General features: G+C 38.7%; 1 protein-coding gene across 1 annotated transcript in view; it reads left to right on the top strand.

Annotated features, from left to right (window-relative positions):
* LRP6 (LDL receptor related protein 6) overlaps nucleotides 1-22,229 on the top strand; it is a 183,878-nt gene that overhangs the window by 56,192 nt on the left and 105,457 nt on the right. The window contains exon 3 of the mRNA XM_060112041.1: nucleotides 20,304-20,501. Coding sequence (XP_059968024.1) covers nucleotides 20,304-20,501 — 198 coding nt within the window. The remainder of the gene's footprint in view (nucleotides 1-20,303; nucleotides 20,502-22,229) is intronic.

The raw sequence follows: 22,229 nt of genomic DNA, 5'->3' as shown, positions 1-22,229 counted from the left end.
CTGTACAGGAACAGAGTGCTATGGATAAACAGGTGCTTGAGAAAGTCAGACTTCTCTTTACTCTTTCTAAACCCTGAGTGCCCTAACATTCCTTTGGGAGCTTTTAGGCAATATTGATGCCTGGGCCCCAATCCAGACCAGTTTAATCAGAATTTCTGATGGAGTAACCCAAGTTACTGATATTTTTAATGAGTTTTTCAGGTCATTCTCAAATGCTCCCAGGGTTAAAAAAATGTATGCTTTAGGTGTTTCATGCTGTTGATGCTGCTGCTGTTGTTGTTGGTATTAATGTTGTTGTTATTTTTATTAGTGTATTTTTGTGGGGAAGTGTGTGCATAATCTAAGAAACACTGCGCTTAAGGTAACTTGTATTAGTCCGTTTGGGCTTCTATAACAGTATACCATAACTGGTGGCTTATAAACAATAGAAATTTATTTCTCACAGTTCTGAAGGTTATGATGTCCAAGATCAAGGCACTGGCAGGTTTGGTGTCAGGGGAGGGCCTCCTTCCTAGTCGGCTGTTTTTTCACTGTAACTGCACATGGTAGAGGGGGCAAGGGAGCTTTCTTGGGCCTTTTAAATAAGGGTATTAATTCCATTCACGATGGCTCCAACCTCATGAGCTAATCACCCCAGAGGCCATACCTCGTAATACCATCGCCTTGGGAGTTAGGATTTCAGCATATGATCTTGGGGGGCAAGGGAACATTCAGGCCATACCATAACTGTTAATTATGTGTACAATTCTGGTTTCTGAATATTCAAGAACTGGTTATCTCATGGTCATTATGTATTGGTGACTATTGGATTTTGAAGTTATAATTGTGTAGATAAAGCAGACTGTTCAGTTGAATTTTCTTTTATGCCTCATTGTTTCATTGTTTATGGTGACATAAGTGTCACATTTTGATGTTAAGTTGGCTTTTCCATCTGTCACAAATTGTTCCCTTTATATCAGTTTTCATCGAGGTACTGTTTTAGGTAAGTGTACAGGTGGAAGGTTCAGGATGTGATTTGCCTGACAGTTTTCTGCCAGTCATTCTCATGAATGTTGACATTGGCCCTTAATGAGAGGAGTCACAGTAGATTGAGGGAAGAGTTGTGAGATTTTTGAAACATGCCATTTCTAAGATAGCGGTGGGGGGGTGGTCTAAGATATGAGGCTTTGTTGGGACAAGAGTTGAAGTGACTTTGTCTAAACTTTTAAGTGATGGTGTTTGGATCTAAAAATGTGTGTTAGGGCTTCCCTGGTGGCGCAGTGGTTGAGAGTCCGCCTGCCGATGCAGGGGACACGGGTTCGTGCCCCGGTCCGGGAGGATCCCGTGTGCCGCGGAGTGGCTGGGCCCGTGAGCCATGGGCGCTGAGCCTGCGCGTCCGGAGCCTGTGCTCTGCAACGGGAGAGGCCACAACAGTGAGAGGCTCGCGTACCGCAAAAAAATAAAAAATAAAAAATAAAAATGTGTGTTAGTGTTCATAGTTATAAGTAATAGGAACCCTTCTACTTTAAACAGAAAAAATATTTTTAAAGAGGATGTTGGCTTACTTATAGAATTTCATAAATGGTAGAATTACCAAGCTTGGAATCTACATCCAGGGACTCTGCTACAAATCATACGACAGAGCTGGTCTGGTGAAGGCACCACTGTTAGGTGGCATGCTTACCACTGTTTGTACTCTCTCACTGGCATGAGGCAACCGATAATCCTTCAACTGCTGCCAGTGCTCCCTTGTAAAACTGGATTAAAGAAGGATGAATGAACGTAAACTGGACTTAATTCGCCTTTGCTGTTACCCCCAGCCTCAGCAGAATGGATTGCTGTGGTCTGTGCTGCTGCAGCTTTTGCTTCCTCCTCTCCTGCCCCTACCTCCCCCTTTCCTTGGTGTGTCTGACTGGTAAGACCCAGATCTTATGCTCTTGTCGCAGTTGCAAGGAAGGTTTGGAAAGCAAATAGCTGGTGTTTTCAGTTTCTTTAGTTTCAGGTAAGTGGTTCTGTCACATAAGGTGGAGGATTCTTCAACCATAGGAAGGTAGTTTAAATGCTGGATAGCCCCCTGAAAGGCCAGCTATCCATGACAGAACATTTTGTAAGTGAATGGCCATAGGATTAGTCCATATTTTTTGCCATACTTTGAATACTGTATTTTCTTTTTTTTTTGGCGGTACGTGGGCCTCTCACTTTTGTGGCCTCTCCCGTTGCGGAGCACAGGCACCGGACGCGCCGGCTCAGCGGCCATGGCTCACGGGCCCAGCCGCTCTGCGGCATGTGGGATCTTCCCAGACCGGGGCACGAACCCGTGTCCCCTGCATCGGCAGGTGGACTCTCAACCACTGCGCCACCAGGGAAGCCCCTGAATACTGTATTTTTTTTCCTTTCTTATGTTGAAAGAATGAATGGAGTGTGATGATAGATATAAAAGAAGATAGTTAATAGAAATATAAATTTTATAACTGGAATGGGCCTTAGGAATGATCTAAGCCAATCTAAAGAAGAAAATACTGATTATAAGAGTAATGCCATTCGCTGAGAAATCATCTTTACTCCTGTTAGTGAATCCAATTTCTACCCCCCTTAGTCCTCATGAAGAAGCTGCTGTATAAAGTAGTGAACAGCACCCTTGTAGTATCATCAGTGACACATCTATTTGGTCTTTGTGCTGCAGTGTCAGGGCACAGTGCAGTTCAGTAGAAGCAGGTAAGATGAGCTAGAGACGTGAACTGAGTACTCAAGGGCAAGGGCAAGATTCTCCTCAAAAACTAATTTTGGGATTCCTGTAATGCATCAGACATGTAATTGAAGTCCTCACAGGGCACGACTGAAATAATTTTACCCTTATTCTCTTCACCAGGCCATTAAAAAAAAAGTCAGTGAAGCTCTATGTGTAGTTTTTAGGTTTGAGCAATGGGATATTCTAGTATATCCTCTGAGGTGACCTAATAGCAAAATATGCATAGAATAGAGACTAATTATATATTTATTAGGTATAAGCCAGTTTTAAATTTAGGGAAATAATGTCGTATAATAAAGCGTTATAGGTATTGCTATGGGAATCTGTACAGTGGAGAGAGTTATCAGTTTTACTTGGGAGGCTATTTCAGGTTGGTGCTTTCTAGCTGAGCAGTTGTTGGCCAGAGGAACAAGGTATGGAAATGGGTAATAGCTTTTAGTCAGTAGGAATGCTGTGTGCCAGACTCTATCCTGCCATTCATTGCACATTCAAGCAATAACAAATAGCTTGTAACTGGAGCACATATAGGAATAAGGGTATACATTAAAATAAAATTCTACCTGTATTTTTCAAGGATGTGGTCTCTGTAATAAGACCCACATACAAGATGGTCCAAGAGCAGGTGAATGCAGACCATTATTAAACATTGGAGTACTGACCATAAATATGCTTGCCATTATATTAGATGGTTGTAAGATAGGGGATACAACTATGAATAAAACAAGGGCCTGGAATCTAGAGGGGTGGGAAACGTGTAAACAATCCTGGTATCATATGTGTTTGAGATGTACAGAGCATTGGAGGAGCACAGAGGAGAGTGTGCTTGAGGGAGTCATGAAATGCTTTCACCAAGGTATGGTGACACTTGAACTGTCCTGAAGAATCAGGATGTTTATGAGTGTCTAGAAGGAGGAGGGTGGCATTCCAGACAGTTAATATATCATTTTTATTATACTTAAAGGAGCTCAAAATGCATCACCTTGTTTTCTTCAGAAAGAGGAATGTGGATAACAGCAATTTGGCAAAACTGCTGTAGTTAACATTTTCTTTGGTAAGAGTAGGGAACTAAATTGATTTAGCGTGCTGTTTATTTCAGGCTTATAAGCTATACCTTCCAGTAGTGTTATATCAATGTTATTTCTGAATGAAATAATATTCTTAGTATTGTGTCCACTAACTGTTAAATTCATCAGCTAGACTGGGTGCCTAAGGATCATTTTTCTCCAGGATAATCAGTTTATACATGCACATGCAGAATTCTATTATGATGCATATTGTCAGAGCAAGGTTTTATTTAATAGAACCCATGTTCTTTCCTGTTCCTCAATAATAGAATCTTTTTTTTTAATTTGGTTACTGTATATTCTCCGTAAAAACAAATCATCTAAAACAAATGCTTTCATTATCTTCCAGTAATCACCACGTATAGTTAAAATATGATACTAACACAAATAATCAAGGAGAGGGAAAACATGGGGAGTATAGCAGATTTCTTCAGTTTTTTTTTTTTCTCTTTGTATTGGGTTGGCTAAAAAGTTCGTTCGGGTTTCTCCGTAGGATGTTATGATAGTTCTATCAGGAAATAGATATTATTGAATTCTCCAACCTTTTCTTCACTTAAAAGCCTAATCTACTAACCAAAGTAAAACAGAACTGGTTCAGGGATGAGGAAGACGAAGGATGTGTGCATTCTGCATGACCGTTTTCTTTTCACTTTCATTAAGTCAGAATTTTTTTCACTGGCTTTAGTCCCAGTGATTTTAGAAACTTTCTCAAAACAAATTTTATGGCAAGAAAATGTTTTTGAGGACCCATGGCTCTTTATAGTTAGATTTTACCTTAACATTTGTCACATCTTGTTCTTAGAATGTGGCATGACTCTTGCTTACACTTTGGGGTTGGCTTGGTTTCATATGCAACTGTTAATTGTAGTTTCTTTTGCCTTGTTACTCTAGTCCAACTGCATTGACTGGTAACATCCTTTTTATTTTATTTACTTTTCTGTCCAACTCTTCCTTAATTTTTACACTATTTTTTTGGTTACTCTTTTGGCTGGTTCTGTGGGTAAAGAAGGAAGAACAGTGATGTCATTGTGCTCATTTCATCTTTATCTGAACTCAGCATGTTGCCCCCTCTATCTCTATTCCGTATTTTGTTGAATGACACCAATATGGACTTACTCACATTTGCCAAATCTTGGGAGCCATCCTGGTCTGTCCTTGATCTTTCTTCTCCCTCATTGATCCATCCCTCAACTTTTATCTTCATCAGCTCTCATTTGGAATATCTGAGAAGTTTTGTGCCTTACTTCTCTTTCTCTAATTTCTTCCCCCTCTAGTCAGTCCCTCAGTATTATCAACAGTGATTTGTAAAAGGATAATCTTTTGTAATTTGTAAAAGAGTAATAAGCACTTTACTTTTGTGCTTAATAGTCTTAAGTAACTTCTCATCCCTTATAGGCTATGCAGTCCAAGCTTCTTAGCACAGCAAAATAGATCCCATCTGTGGGACTTCTTTTGTTGCCTTGTGTTCTCCACAATACACAGTATCCTGCAGCTCTACTGACCTTGCTATTTCTCAAATATGTCATGACTTCTTATGTCCTTTGCATAGGCTGTGTCTTCTTCCTGGAACACTGTTTCCCATTTTGGCAACTGCCTAAATAAAAGTATTACTTCCTCTGGTGAGCTTTTGTTGAGAACTCTTACATTCACTGGCTTGATTGGGTATCAATTCCCAGTACTCTTACAACAGCCTGTTCATACCTCTCTTGATATAGTTAATCATTTCTTGCCTAGATTGCAAGTTTCATAAGGACAGTAGTTTTGCCTTGCTTATTTTTGTATTACCATGTCAAGCATGATGCTAAGCTCCTGATAGGTGGTCAGTACATTAAAAAAATTAAATAGTATCTTGGTAACTTATAAAATATTTGTTTTTTTCTGCTGCCTGTTCCTCTTTCCCTTTCTGTATTAAGTATGTATGTAATGAGTTTTTAACTCAGAGGTTAAATAACAAATGCAAATGTTCAGTATTTATAGATGAAATTTATTACTTTCAATTTTAAATATTTGAACAAATGAAAATACCAGCAAGCTTCAATTAAAAATTCTAAATTTTTATCAAACTCTCACCTGACAAATTTCTCTGTTTCATTTGTTGTAGTTGAAGCCTTTACCTGAGTGTGATCCGTGAAGTAACATGACATGATATATTTCTTAGGGTTGAGTACTGGAATAGTTATTTATTAGCTTTGAGCAGTGGCATGCATATAATTTTATTTATTACTAAAATTCTTGTTGAGCTGACTAATTCATTTGTGACAACTTTTTATTACACCATAAACTAGACACTGAGTTCTTGTAAGTTTAGTGCTTCTTTAGACAAACTTAGTGGCAATTGTGAGACCTGTGTAAATTATATTATACAGGAAGGACAATGGCACTTACTTGTTATATCCATTTGATAGTGTGAAAATTGCTTATGGTCAGCCCATATGAGTTCTTCATAATTTGTCTACAAACTGTGATAAGTATTATAGCACAGCGAAACAAGCTATAGGAGCACATAGGAGGGAGTAACTCTACTTTGTCTAGGCAAGCTAGGAAAGGCTTCTACAGAAAAGAAGCTACCTTTGCACTAACTTTAAAAATAGTCTCTTGATTCTTGTGTTGTAAGCAACTTTTTTGAGATATAAGTTATATGCAAAAATATGTATATTTTAGTATTTATAGCTTGATGAGTTTTGATAAATGTGTGTATCTACCATTACCTCCAAAAAACCCCATTTTATCACATCACTCCAGAAAGCTGCCTTAGTCCCTTTCAAGTCAGCTCCTACTTTCACCACGATAACTACTGGTCTGACTTCTGTCACTATAGATTAGTTTTGCTGAATCTAAAACTTCAAATAATGGAGTCATTCTGTAGGTACTCTTTTGAGTCTGGGTTCTTTTGTTTACCATTATTTAGAAAAATACATCCTTGTTGTTGAATATGTGAGTAGTTAGTTTTTTAACATTGTTGAGTAGTGTTCCATTTTATGAATATACCAGAGTTTGTTTATCATCCTATTGATGGGCATTTGATTTACTTCCAGTTTTTGGTTATTATGAATAAAACTTCCGTGGACTTACATGTACAGATCATTGTGTGGGTATGTTTTTATTTCTCTTGAGTAAATACCTAGAACTAGAATTACTGGTTCATAGGGTTAAGTGTACATTTAATTTTGTAAGAAACTGCCAAACTATTTTCCAAAGTGATTATACTAGCAGTGTATGAGAGTTCCAGTTGCTGTATCCTCACCAGCACTTGGTATTGTTGGTCTTTTTAATGTTAGCCATTCTAGTGGGTGTGAAGTGATATCTTATTACTGATTTAATTTTCATTTCCCTGATGATTGATGAGATTGAGTATCTTTTTATGTGCCAATTGGCCATTTATGTATCTTTTGTGAAGTATTAAATGATGCCTTCTACCCATTAAAAAAGTTAAAGTAAAATTTGCACACAGTAAATTTACACTTTTTTGGGTGGGCAGTTCTGAATTTAGACAAATATGTGTACATGTGGGTAATCACTACCATAATTAAAATATAGAAAAATTCCACAACCCCCCAAAATATATTCTTGGCTTTTTGTTATCAACCTTTCCCTCCACCTGCAGCTCTAGGTAACCACTGATGTGTTTTCTGACTCTATACAGTTTTGTTTTTTCCAGAATGTAACATAAATGGAATCATGTCATGTAGTGTTTGAATCCAGCTTCTTTCTCTTACCGTAAAGCATTTGAAGTTTATATGTGTTTATTGTGTACGTCAGTGGTTCTTTTTTTCCTAAAAATATAAACATTTATTAAATTATAACACATACAGAAAATGTGTAAATTATATATATATAAAGCAAATTAAGTTTATAAATGTGAACACACCAATGTGAGCAGCATATCGATAAGAAAACAGTACAATACCAGCATTCTAGAAGTCCCCTCATGCTGTACTCCTTCCCCCAGAAGTAACCATTATTCTGACTTCTAACAGCTAAAATAGTTTTCCTTTTTTTTTTGCACTTTTATTTTTATTACAGTTGTTCTTTTTATTAATGCTGAGAGTATTCCATTGTTCGAATGTACCATAGTTTGTTTATCCATTCCCCATTTGAAGAATATTCAGTAGTTTTTGGTGACTGTGAATACATCTGCTATAGACATTTTCATACAGGTTTTTGTGTGAATACACATTTAATTTCTCTTGAGTAAATACCTGAGAGTGGGGTTACTAGATCTTATGGGAATGTTTAACGTAAGAAACTGCCAAACGGTTCTCCAAAGTAGATGTGCCATTTTGCATTAACACTAGCAGTGTACAAGAGTTTCAGTTGCACTGTATCTTTGCTAGTATTTTGTATTGTCCATTTTTTAAAGTTTAGCCATCTTACTAGATCTGTAGTGATATCTCACTATAGTTTTAATTTTCATTTCCGTGATGAATAATTATATTGACTATCTTTTTGTATGCTTATTTGTCTTTTGTTGATGTGTCTGTTCAGATCTTTCGCCCAGTTTTTAATAGGGTTGTTTTTTAATTGAGTTTTAGGAGTTCTTCATACATTATAGATATAAGTCCTTTGTCAGATATATATAATGTACTACAGCAGGTTGAACGCAGAAAGCTCAGATTTTGTTAGTGGCAACAAATTGAAGTGACAAGGTCATTTCATGTATTTCCAAGAAAGTATCTGCCTGACACCTGAGTTTTATTAACCATAGTTTGTCATTCTTTTTTTTTTTTTTAAGTAAAAACGGTGTTCCATGAAAAAAGCAGCTAGCTCAGTTGGCCAAGTGCTTTTTCTCAAGACAACCATTCTACATTCATATGCAGCCAAACTACTTTCTCTGTAGATCCTATTTTGTCACACAGAATATTAAATGTGTAATCAAAGGTCAAGCTCTAATGAAATAATAATTTTCTGCCTTAGCAATGTCAGTGTTCATTGAGACAGACTTTTCTTTTGTATGTGGTGAAGAATAAATATAGTGACTATTAGTACAGTTGGTTGCCACTCCCTGCAGTCTTACCCACCATTGCTTTTGGACTATCAGTGCAAATATCAGCACAGGTAGGTAGTTCAGGGTAATCTGTGCAATTCAAAAAAGTTATTCAGGGCCTCCCTGGTGGCGCAAGTGGTTGAGAGTCCGCCTGCCGATGCAGGGGATACGGGTTCGTGCCCCGGTCTGGGAGGATCCCATATGCCGCGGAGCGGCTGGGCCCGTGAGCCATGGCCGCTGAGCCTGCGCGTCCGGAGCCTGCGCATCCGGAGCCTGTGCTCCGCAACGGGGGAGGCCACAACAGTGAGAGGCCCGCATACCGCAAAAAAAAAAAAAAAAAAAAAAAAAGTTATTCAACACTTTGAATATTTCAGCACCACTTACATTTATTGTTGTAAACATTCACATAGAAGATCTTTGATGATTAGTTGGTACTGACACCTGATGAACAAACAAAACAGTAAGTCCGGCCATATCCTTAAATTTAGTCATATATAAGGCAAAAGCACAGTTTCTTTTTTTTTTTTTTTTTTTTGTGGTATGCGGGCCTCTCACTGTTGTGGCCTCCCCCGTTGCGGAGCACAGGCTCCGGACGCGCAGGCTCAGCGGCCATGGCTCACGGGCCCAGCCGCTCCACGGCATATGGGATCCTCCCAGACCGGGGCACGAACCCGTATCCCCTGCATCGGCAGGCGGACTCTCAACCACTTGCGCCACCAGGGAGGCCCAAAAGCACAGTTTCTTAGATGACATTAACTTCCGTCTTCATGTTTGCAGCTAAATTTTAAATTTTGTGTTACTGTAGCTTTGGAAATTGGCGGCACTATGATTTCTTTTATTGGCTTTTCCTCTGGAGGAATTCAGTAATGTTAACTAGAGAAAGCTTTATGAGTCTCTGTTTTTGTGAGTTTCTCCAGCTGGAAAGCTGTAATAAACATTGTTTGGCTTTTAATGAGGTCATATTTACATTTAAACTATGCAATTCATTTTTCTTTAAACTCTGAATGATTGTCTCAATGCCTCAGCTTAACTGGAACCATAATACAATTCACAAGAAGATAACATCTATAAGCCAATGGAAAGATTGTTTTTGTAACACTTTTTCATTTACAGTTTTGCTCAGGGTCTTGGAGTAGGTTTCATCCCTTCTTAGAGTCAGAGAACTATCTCTGATAGATCAGTATCATCTTTTTTAACATCTTTAAATGTAGACAGTATAGCTGTGGGTCGAAGAAGTGAGTTTTCTCATCTCTCCTTTTTAAGCCAATGGTCCATTCTTAAATACAAGACAAATATAAGTAAATTTTCTTTTATTTTAAAATAGAATAGTAGTAAATTTCAAAACAAAAACAGTTTAAAATAAAAACTTAAAGTTAAGAAATATTGTAAAACAAAGCAGTGTATTTGCTCCTTGATGTGTTTTTGCTCTGGGCACAGTAAAATTTCAAGACTTCAGAAGTAACAAGTTTTTAGATGATAATGAGGTACAGAGATTATAGCAGGTAAAATCAAAGGTAGCTAGTAAGAATGCAAAAGTGCTGTGAACTGAGTTAATCTCGGAACAAGTAGTTATTTCCAAAACCCTGCTACCTTAGAAGCTTATGAAAAATATAATAGGTATACATTCCATGAGCCATCAGGGTGAAGTCATCACCACACCTTATATGTATCCATGAAAAACCTCCAGGATGAAAGTGAAAAAGGCTAAATAAATACATAAAACTTAGCAATATTATGAAAACAGTCTGGACCCTGTAGACCTCCTGAAAGGATTCCTAAGATCTCCAGGGATCTTTTTTTTTTTTTTTTTAACTTTATTTATTTATTTATGGTTGCGTTGGGTCTTTGTTGCTGCGCACGGGCTTCTCATTGTGGTGGCTTCTTTTGTTGCGGAGCATGGGCTCTAGACGCACGGGCTTCAGTAGTTGTCGCGTGCGGGCTCAGTAGTTGTGGTGCATGGGCTTAGTTGCTCCACGGCATGTGGGATCTTCCCGGACCAGGGCTCGAACCTGTGTCTCCTACATTGGCAGGCGGATTCTTAACCACTGAGCCACCAGGGAAGTCTGTCCAGGGATCTTTGGATCACACTTTGAGAAGCACTGCCCTAGGGTGTGGTCTGGATTCAGCCCTTTGAGGTGTCTTAGCTGAATGTCTAGGGTGGTGTTGATGCTCTTTACTCTGTCTTGGCAGAACATGTAAGACCACGTGCATTGCTTGACTTCTGGCATTTTAGTTCTGTTCTCAACCTGATAATCCTTGAGGATCCTGTGCGTGCACAGCCTGGTTCTTGGTCCAAGGACTCATGGGGATCCCCCATGAGTCCCCCCCCACCCACACCATTGTAACTTTCTCCTCTTTGGGGCCCTGCAGATTCCAGTCTTTTCTTTGCCCCAAATTCTCTCTGCCTCCTTAAGCTTGTTGAGACCACTGTTCCTAATTTCAGTTTCAGCTTTCCACACTTTGGTTGGGGAGTTGTCACCAGGTTGAGTCAGGGTGATTTTTGGAGCTCACCTGGTGAGTTTCCTTTGTCTCATGGTTTGTGGTCTCGTGCTGCCTTATTTTCAGTTCCTAGAACAGCTGCCTCATATATTTTGTTTAATTTTATGATTATTTGTAGCTATCTCAGTAGAAGTTAATGTGTAATAGCTGCAGTTTTGTGAGTTAATTATTGATGGTGGTTATTAGCTTTTTTTTTTTTTTTTTTTTTTTTTTTTTTTGTGGTACGCGGGCCTCTCACTGTTGTGGCCTCTCCCGTTGTGGAGCACAGGCTCCGGATGTGTAGGCTCTGTGGCCATGGCTCATGGGCCTAGCCATTCCGCGCCATGTGGGGTCTTCCCGGACCGGGGCACGAACCCGTGTCCCCTACATCGGCAGGCGGACTCTCAACCACTGCGCCACCAGGGAAGCCCGGTTATTAGCTTTTTTAATTAGGATGTAGTAAAATAGTATGTGCGAAAACATAGGGACAAAAAACTCAGGGTGTCTTTTGGAAAGAGCTTGTAGTTGCTATGTTTAGAGTAGGGTCAACAAAGGCAGGCCTGCATTAGCTCATTTCCCTGGGTTCTTAGTAGAAGTCATTGACTAAAAATCACTGAGTTTCCCCCCACAGCTCTAACTAGGCTTCACAGCCTTTATGAACAGGGTACCATACCAAGTCACTGATGGTTGGCTGTTAGGGGAAGGAAACAGTTTGTCAACTTGGGGCTCTAACTATAGGATTCAGGGTAGGGAACACGAGGTGATGAAACTAGGAATTTAGGCTAGGCCTAAAGAAAGGCCCTGACTCTTTATATACATGAATATTTCTGTTATATTATTCTACTACCATTGCCCATTTGCTTTAGTTGTCTCCTCATCCTTTCTCACTTGGAAAAATTGAAATAGATTCCTAACTAGTATCTGTGTTTTTCTTCATTTAAGTCTAGTAAGCTGCCAGTGTGATCTGTATAAAATGCACAAGTTTGACCATGTCATCCCTCCCCCGCTAAAGAATCCAACTTAGCAGTGGTTTCCCAAATACCTATAGTGTCAAGTTTAAGCTCCTGAGTACAGGTGTACGGCTCTTTGTGAGATTTGATGCCTTTGTTCTCTAGCCTGATCTCAAACCTTTCATTTTATGATGTAAGAATATTGGAATGCATGTAGTACGTTTTACACACAGTTTGTAATATTTTCTCCTGATTTCTTATAAACCAACCTGCTCCTCCTTCAAGGCACAACTCAGGTGTCTTTATGTCTGGTTGGACTCACAGCCCCTCTTCTGTTGCTGTCAGAGCAGTGAGGTCACGCTTACCTCTCTTGTATCTCTTATATTTGAACACTGTCTCTTCTGAAAACTCCTTGAATGCCAGAACCATACCTCAAGGGATGTTTGTCACTTGGTAGGTGCTCAGTGTTAGTCTAGCTGCATTGAAGTGAACTGCTGAAAATGAAATAATGGTTAATCCAAAAAAAAAAGCTTTTCCTACGGAGGAAAATTCGACAAACACCAAAACGTGCAACACCATACAAAGCCATAACTGTACAAACCAATCTTAATAATTAGTATATAAATTACAGTTCTTTTGTGACGTTTAAAATTTTTTGTCACAACATTAAAAATTATTACTCTCTGCTGTAAATGTATAGGGAAATGGAGAAACATAAAACTAGTATTTATTTATATACTGTACTTTGAAACATTAGAAATATTATTGAAAGTAGTTTGAGCAGAGTGCGCTGCCGTCTTCTCCTTGTACAGCTTTACTATACGGAACAAACATCGTTTCTATGCCTTGGTGAATTGTTGTGTTCCTTTCTGTGTTTGGATCAAGCTTTCAGAATATTTAGGCTTTTTTGTTTTCAGTGTTGTGGATTACCTGAGGGAGTCCCTTCAGTGTGAAGTCTTTGCCGGCATCACTCTGGGGTGGCTTTATCCTTTTTGGCGCAGCCACTTTCCTCGTTTACGTTATTAAGTTGGCCTTGACTGAGTTCTCCTGGCTGCATATCTGTGTGGAGTGGTGTCAGCGTTCCCATGGTCCGCTGTTTTTTCTGTAACTCCATTTATGTTCAATTCAGATTTCATTTCCTGTGTTCCTGCTTTTCATTTCTTTGCTGCACCTTCATCTTTCTTGGCCAGTTTCCTTTCGACAATTCAATGTCATAAAAGGTTCCATGGGTTTATCAGTACAAGGAGGCAGCACAGCTGTGCACTTTGCTGCCTGTGTGTGAGCTGAAGAGCAGATGGGTGGAGGCCAGTCATAGACTTTGAAAGAAGGCTGTGCTTGATCACTGCTCATCAAACACACCCATCATTTACATAGTGATTTGTGGAGCTGGCAGTGAAATTCGTACTTCGTGTACTTGCGGTTCATATACCATGGTAAGTGAAATTTGACCATGTTGAGCGGGGACTGATGTTATTTAACTAAACTGTGGTAACTGAAGTTCACACGTATTGGAACCATGCAGAGCCATGACTGCCTGTACAAAATTAAAAACAAGATACTGGAAGGAGCCTGTACAGGGGATTCTCAAGTTTGCTTGTGCTTTATTTATGGTAAATGTGCTTCTGAGTTGCTACATGATATATGCATTTAACAATTAAAGATAGTTTGAGAAATTGTGTATTTTGGTAGAGATAGGGTTTAAATTTCAATTTTTTTTTGAAGAAAGCTTCTACATGATTTTGTCATTTTTAGGTGGTTCTTTGCCCATATGCATAAGACTACATCTCAACCAAGCACTTAATTTATGGGAATAATAGCTGATGGGGAAAAGATAAACACAGATACTCAGCTTATCTTCCCACCTCCTCTTTTTCCTACTCATTATAGAGATCCAAAACAGTGAAAGGACTCACAGTTAAAAGTGAAAAAATTTAGACCAGCACAAGCATCAAAAGCAATAATCAACAAGTGGGACTACATCATACTAAAATGTTTCTGCACAGCAAAGGAAACTGTCCCCCCAAAACAAAACAAAACAAAACAAAAACTTACAGAATGGGAGAAAATATTTGCAAACCATATATTAGATAAGGGTTAATATCCACAATATATAAAGAACTCATACAACTTAAAAAAAATCCAATTTAAAAAAATGGGCAGAGGACCTAAATAGATCTTTTCAAAAGAAATCATCTAAATGGCCACTAGCTACATGAAAAGGTGCTGCATATCACTAATCATCAGGGATGTGCAAAGCAAAACCACAATGAGATATCACCTCTCACCTGTTAGAATGGTTATCATCAAGAAGACAGGTAAGTGTTGGTGAGGGTGTGGAGGTAAGGGAATCCTTGTACGCTGTTGATGGGCATGTAAATTGGTTCAGTTACTATGGAAACCAGTATGGAGGTCTTCAAAAAATTAAAAATAGAACTGCCATATGATCCAGCAGTTCCACTTTTGGATATACAGTTGAGCCTTGAACAACACACAGGGGTTAGGGATGCCGACCCTCTGTGCAGTTGAAAATCCACATGTAACTTATAGTTGGCCCTCTGTACACATGTGGTTGCTCTGTATCCGAGGATCCACAGCCAAGGATTCAGCCGACCATGGATTGTGTGGTACTGTAGTGTTTATTGTTGAAAAAAAATTCGCGTATATATGGACCTGTGCAGTTCCAATTTCTGTTGCTGGAAATGAAAACAGGAGTTTGAAGACATACATGTAGTCCTATGTTCATTGCAACTTTATTCACAATAGCTAAGATACAGAAACAACCTAAGTGTTCTTCAATGGTGAATGGATAAAGAAGTTGTAGTATATATATACAATGGAATATTAGCCATTGAGAAAGAAGGAAATTTGCCATTTGTGGCAACATAGGGTGGCCTTGAGGGCATTATGCTAAGTGAGGTAAGTCAATCAAAGAAAGACAAATTTTGTATAATACCACTTAGATGTGGGCTCTAAAAAAGCCAGACCTATAAAAGCGGAGTAGAATAGTGGTTACCAGAAGCTGGGGGCTGGAGGAATTGGAGATGTGTTGTTTAAGGGTACAAACTTAGAACTAGTAGATATATAAGTCCTTGAGATCTATTGTACAACATAGTGATTATAGTAAACAATACTATATTATAAACTTCAAAGTTGCTAAGAGACTAGATCTTAATTGTTCCCACTGCACAAAAGAAATGATAATTATGTGATGTGGTAGGGGTGTTAGCTAATGCTATGGTGGTAATAATATTTCAATATATAAATCTGTATCAAACCAGTATGTTGTACATCTTAAACATACGTGATGTTATATGTCAATTATACTTCAATATGAAAAAAGAAAAAAAATGAGGCTAGGAAGACCTTGGACTTGGATTGTACAATAATAAAAGATCAAAAGGTGCATGGGTTGATTTAATATTTTGTCATTGACTGGTTGCTCTCTTTTTAAAACTCTTCTTGTGGTGAGAGATCTAAATTCTTATCATAAATTCATTCCAGCTTTCTTATTTTTAACGTTGTGAAAAATAAACCAGAGGTGAGCTGTTAGCTGGAACGTTGCTAAAATATTTACTGATAGAATGACCTGTAAACAGTTGGCACTCAGGCAACTGAGACATGACATTAGCATGTCAAACTACATAATGAAACGCTGCCACCAAATTCAGTCTGTGATCATTGGAAATCTCTAGTTAGTTTCTCTGCCAACTTATTCTTCAAATGTATTATTTCTTTTCTGCTGGCTGTTGTAGACAAGAGTTCTTTCATGTAATATAGCATTATTAAGAATGAGGTATTTGTATGCCTTAGCAAAAGGAATACTTTACCAAATCAGAAGATGGAAAATTTATCCTTCATTTACTTTTAAAAATCTTGTCCTAATCCAGAAATTGCATGAAACATAAATGTGTAAGTTAGAGGTAATAAACAGTAAACATTAAGCAAATAATTATATTGATAGTTGTAATGCTATGAATATAAGGTAGTCTGAGAGCTTTTGAGGGACGGTATAACCTAATTTGGGATTTAAGGGAAGGCCTCGTAGAGGAAACATGATTTAAGCGGAACTCTGAAAGAGGAAGATAATAGGTAGAGAGAAAGCCCTATACTGCCAGGGAGTGTGGTACCTGGCATATAATAAATGAGGTGAAGAGTGGCATTAATTGAAACTGGAGAGATGGGTAGGAGCCAGATAGTACAGAGTTAAAGATTATGTTAATGATTTTGCTCTTCATTCTAAAAGTGAGAAGCCACAAACAAGGGATTTATGACATAAACAGCAGTAGCTAAAGCATATATAGAGCTTCTACGTGCTTTGCATATATTAACTGCTTTAATTCTTGCAGAAACCCTATGAAGTAGATCTGTTTTTGAATCCTCATGTTATAAGGAATATGAGGGACAGAGAGGTGAAGTAGCTCCCTCAAGATCATGTGTCTGGGAAGTGGCAGAACTGAGCTCTGAAATCTGTGGTCTAAATCACTGCTACACTATCTTATAATCCAACTTTACCACACTTAAAGGACTTGTAATTATAAATTATACAATTTATAATTGAACAGTTACAACAAAAGAACATTTCTCTGTTACGGTGATATCCGAAATACGACATTCATACCAGTAGGTGGTATGTGGTTGAACATCTTTTATTTTAATAGCTGTGTATTTATTTTGATGTGTATTAATATTTACCTCTTTTAAGGCATCACTTTTTGGCCAGAGACCTAGAAATCATCCTCAGTTCCTGCTCTTCCCTCACTCCTCAAGCCAAGTCCTGTCAGTTTTTCCTTCCCAAATAGCTGTTGGCTTTGCCCTCTGACAATTTCTTTTTTGAATGGAATCTTTAATCCATTTATATTTTAATGTTGTTATTTACTTGAGTGTAGTCATGTCTGTCATTTTGTTTTCCTTACGTCTTTTTTTCTTGTTACTTTGCTTCAACTTAACTGCCTCTGTTTTTATTAAGCAGATGTTTTCTAGGGTATCATTTTAATTCCTTTGTTGAATTCTTAACTATAATTTCTTAGATATTTTCTTAGTATTTGTTGTAGGGATTATAATATCTATTTTTTTTTTTTTTTTTTGCATTATGTGGGCTTCTCACTGCCATGGCCTCTCCCGTCGCGGAGCACAGGCTCCAGACGCGCAGGCTCAGCGGCCATGGCTCACGGGCCCAGCCGCTCCGCGGCATGTGGGATCTTCCCAGACCGGGGCACGAACCCGCGTCCCCTGCATCGGCAGGCGGACTCCCAACCACTGCGCCACCAGGGAAGCCCTAATATCTATTTTAATCACAATGGACTTCAGATTAATGCTAATTTAATTCCAATAAAATATGGAAACTTTGCTCCAGTATTGATCTTTGTTTTTCCTTGTCCGTTTTGCTTCTGTTGTCATATATTATGTTTCTGTATGTTATAAACATTAATACTGTGTCATAATAATCACTTTAAGCAGTCTTTTTTTTTTTTTTGGCTGCATTGGGTCTTCGTTGCTGGGCGCGGGCTTTCTCAAGTTGTGGTGAGCAGGGGCTACTCTTGGTTGCGGTGCACGGGTTTCTCATTGTGCTGGCTTCTCTTGTTGTGGAGCACGGGCTCTAGGCATGTGAGCTTCAGTAGTCGTGGCACACGGGCTCAGTAGGTGTGGCTCGCGGGCTGTAGAGCGCAGGCTCAGTAGTTAGTTGTGGCACACGGGCTTAGTTGCTCCGTGGCATGTGGGATCTTCCCAGACCAGGGCTAGAACCCATGTCCCCTGCATTGGCAGGTGGATTCTTAACCACTGCGCCACCAGGGAAGTTCCTTTTCTAGTCTTTAGTAAGGTTATTTTGTATATAAGACACTTTGGGAACTGGGAAGTCTTGCATTTTTTAAAGACGCTAAGGGAATAACAGAAAAAATGTATAAGCCTTTTATATTAACCTGCATATTACCATTTCTGGTACTCTTGATTTCTTCTTGTGACTTTAGTTTGTGCTGTAACTTGCCTCAATTTTGCTTCCCTTTTCCCTTCTTAATGCTACTATTTCCATATATATAACACCTTTATATGTTACAAGTCCAATAAGACAAGTTTTTAATTACTTTTTTGTGCAGTTGTCTTTTTAATCCATTAAGAGAAGAAAAGGGAAAAATATATTTGTACTGTCTTTTATAATTACCTACATAATTATCTGTATGAGTACTGTTTGCTTCTTCATGTGGATTTGAGTTAACATCTAGGTCACTTCTTTTTTGCCTGAAGAATATGCTTGGTATCTCTTGTAAGGCAGATCTACATGCCACAAATTCTCTCACTTTGTTTATCTGGGAATGTCTTTATTTCACCTTCATTTTGGAAAGATAGTTTTGCTGTATGTAGGATTCTTGGTTGACATTTTAATTTCTTTTAGCACTTTTAGTGTGTCATCCTACTGCTTTCTGCCCTGCATTGTTCTGATAAGAAATCAGCTCTTAGTTATATTGTGGTTTCTTTGCAAGTGATGAGTTGATTTTCTTAGTGCTCTCGATTTCTTTGTCTTTCAACAGTTTAACTGATGTGTATGGTTGTGTATCTCTGGGTTTATCATACTTGGAGTTTATTAAACCTCATGGATGTATGGGCTAGTATTTTAAAAATCAAATTAGGGAAGTTTTTGGTCACGATTTATTTGAAATATCAGAACCAAAGTACAATGATCATATTTAGGAAATTAACATTAGTACATTTCTATTATAGAATTTGACATGCTGTCAAATTTTGCCAGGTTTCCCAATAATGTCTTTGTAGCATATTCCCCAACTGATCAGTACAGAATCATACACTTTATATAGTTACTGTCTCTCTTTGTTTATTTATTTTTCTTTATTTTTTTTGGCTGCGTTGGGTCTTAGTTGCAGCACGTGGGATCTTTTTGTGGAGGCATGCGGGATCTTTTTCATTACCGCGTGGTCTGCTGGAGCTTCTCTCTAGTTGCGGCTTGTGGGTATTCTCTTCTCTAGTGGCACGTGGGCTCTGTAGTTTGTGGCATGTGGGCTTAGTTGCCCCGCAGCATGTGGGATCTTAGTTCCCCGACCAGGGATCGAACCCGCGTCACCTGCATTGGAAGGTGGATTCTTTACCACTGGACCACCAGGGAAGTCCATTACTGTGTCTCTTTATTTTCCTCCTACCTAGCTTAGTTCATCTGCCTTTCTTTGACTTTTATGACATTGATATTTTCAAAGGCAGTTGTTTTGTAGAATGTTGTTTAATTTGGTACTCTCTGTTTCCTTAATAATTTTATTCAGGTTATGCATTTTTGGGCAGAAATAATATGTAAGAGAATATACATAAAAGAGATGGTATGGGGGCTTCCCTGGTGGTGCAGTGGTTAAGAATCTGCCTGCCAATGCAGGAGACATGGGTTCGAGCCCTGGTCCGGGAAGATGCCACATGCCATGGAGCAACTAAGCCCATGCGCCACAACTACTGAGCCTGCACTCTAGAGCCCGCGAGCCACAACTACTGAGCCCGTGTGCCACAACTGCTGAAGCCCATGCACCTAGAGCCTGTGCTCCCAACAAGAGAACCCACCACAATGAGAAGCCCATGCACCACAACAGAGTAGCCCCTGCTCACCACAACCAGAGAAAAGCCCGCGTGCAGCAATGAAGACCCAATGCAGCCAAAAATAAAATAAATAAATAAATTTATATATAAAAAAAGATGGAATGTTCTTCCCAGCATATCACATATATGATGCCAGTGTTGTTGATGATGATGATGTTAATTTAGATGATGTGGTTAAGGTGGTGTCCACCAAGTTTATTTTCTCAAAAGTTACCATTTTCCCCTTTGTCATTAATAAGTAATTTGTGGGGAGATACATTGAGACAGTGTAAGGTATCCTTTTTGCCAAAGAAACTTTGATCAGATGATTCTTGTGTCCTGATGATGCTTGTCTTGAATCAGTTATTACCATCATGGTGGCAAAAAGATAGATGATTAAAATTTCGATAACAGTTTCCAGGAGTTTCAGTTTTAGTGTTCCTGAGAGAGCTTTCTTTATCCAATAGCGATAATTATAAGATACTTGGTGGTTAACCTGCTTATGTCATGGGTTTATTTTTCATGATTTTTAGGTTCATGTACTGGACAGACTGGGGAGAAGTACCAAAGATCGAACGTGCTGGAATGGATGGTTCAAGTCGCTTCATTATAATAAACACTGAAATTTACTGGCCAAATGGACTGACTTTGGATTATGAGGAACGGAAGCTTTATTGGGCAGACGCAAAACTTAATTTCATCCACAGATCAAATCTGGATGGAACAAATCGGTAAGATTGCCTTATAAATTTATTTTTAAACTTTAAGTCAACCCTGTGATATCTTGATGTAGTGATCAAATTATAAAACCTAATTTTATTAAGAAGTGAGCATGTTATTGGCTTAACTGTCAAAGGGGAAGAAGAATAGATTTTTAGTTTGCTTTTTAAAAAGGTAACAACATTTCTCATCTATCTTGGTGGCACTTAGAATTTATGGGTTGTATTTTCTCCTTCTTTACTCTGAGCTAATTTAGTTTTGCAGTGGTTCTCAACCAGGGATAGTGCTTCCATTCTCTTCCAGAGTGTTTGGAAATGTGTGGAGAATTTTGGTTAACACCGGGATTGGGAGTACTACTAGCATTTTAGTTCCTGGGGGGCCAGGGATGCTAAACATCCTGTAATGTGCTGGGCACCTAATGTGACAAAGAGTCATCCTGTTCAGACTTAACTACCTCCCAGGTGCTGTTTGTGGAAGCTCATTTGATAAATCTGTAGACCAGGACAGGGTTGGCCAATTTTTTCTGTGAAGGGCCAGATCGTAAATATTTTAGGCTTTGTGGGCCATATCTCTGTTGCAACTATTTACTTCTGCTGTTGTGGTGTGAAAGAAGCTATATATAATAGCTAAGGGAATGGGCAAGGTTGTGTTCCAGTAAAACTTTTTTTGAGCCAGTGGACTCTAGTTTGCTGACCCTAGACCAGGAGAAAACCTACTGCATGTATGCTATACCCCAGTATTCACAGAAGACAAAGTTATAGTACATAAACATGGAATTTCTATTCAGATCATGTTCAGATTTTAAAAAAAAAATTTTGTTGAAGTATAGTTGATTTACAATGTTGTGTATGTTCAGATTTTTAAAAAATATTTATTTAGGCTGCATGTGGTCTTTCTCTAGTTGTGGCAAGCGGGCTTATCATTGTGGTGGCTTCTCTTGTTGCAGAGCACGGGCTCTAGGCACGTGGGCTTCAGTAGTTGTGGCATGTGGGCTCAGTAGTTGTGGCACACAGGCTTAGTTGCTCCATGGCATGTGGGATCTTCCCGGACCAGGGCTCAAACCCGTGTCCCTAGCATTGGCAGGCCGATTCTTAACCACTGTGCCACCAGGGAAGTCCTGTTCAGATTTTTAAAAACACTTTATATTCTTGTGTTTGGAAGATTATTTAGGTTTCTAGTGGTCTCATTCTAAGACCTCAGTAGAAGCAGGGAGCCTTAGGTAGTTGAAGGAATTTTTCAAAGTGTACACATTTGTAACTTATCTGAACTGTGAGTCAGGAATCATTTATAAGTGTTGAAAACCAGGAAAGATTTAAAGAATATATTAAAGTGAACTTTTTAAAATCATGGAGTGAGAGAATTTTTTGCCTTGTTGAAAAAAAGAATGAAATGACTCACAACAGGATGGTTTAAAAATAATTAGAAATAAGTGTCAAAAAAGTGATAAGTATATGATGAATATAATAACATAATTGCTATGTTTGAACTTCAAATTTGTCTTTGAGAGGGATTCTAGGAAGTGAATATGGCCACTCCGTAGGTTTTTGACTCTGTCGGAATACCCACACAGAAACCAGTGGAACAAGATAGCAAGTCTGAATACTTACCGTAAAGTTAACTTCAGGCATCCAGAAATGAAAGCAGGTAAGGGCAGACCACTAACAGCCACAAGACCTCCATAGTATTAGTGTCTGTGCAAGAGTAAGCTGAGAGAGTGAGTAAAGTATTTCACTGAACTT

Source organism: Mesoplodon densirostris, chromosome 11 (assembly GCF_025265405.1).
Source record: "Mesoplodon densirostris isolate mMesDen1 chromosome 11, mMesDen1 primary haplotype, whole genome shotgun sequence".
Lineage (NCBI taxonomy): Eukaryota > Metazoa > Chordata > Mammalia > Artiodactyla > Ziphiidae > Mesoplodon > Mesoplodon densirostris.
The sequence above is the reverse complement of the archived record's forward strand: the minus strand, read 5'-3'. Positions and strand labels throughout refer to the sequence as shown.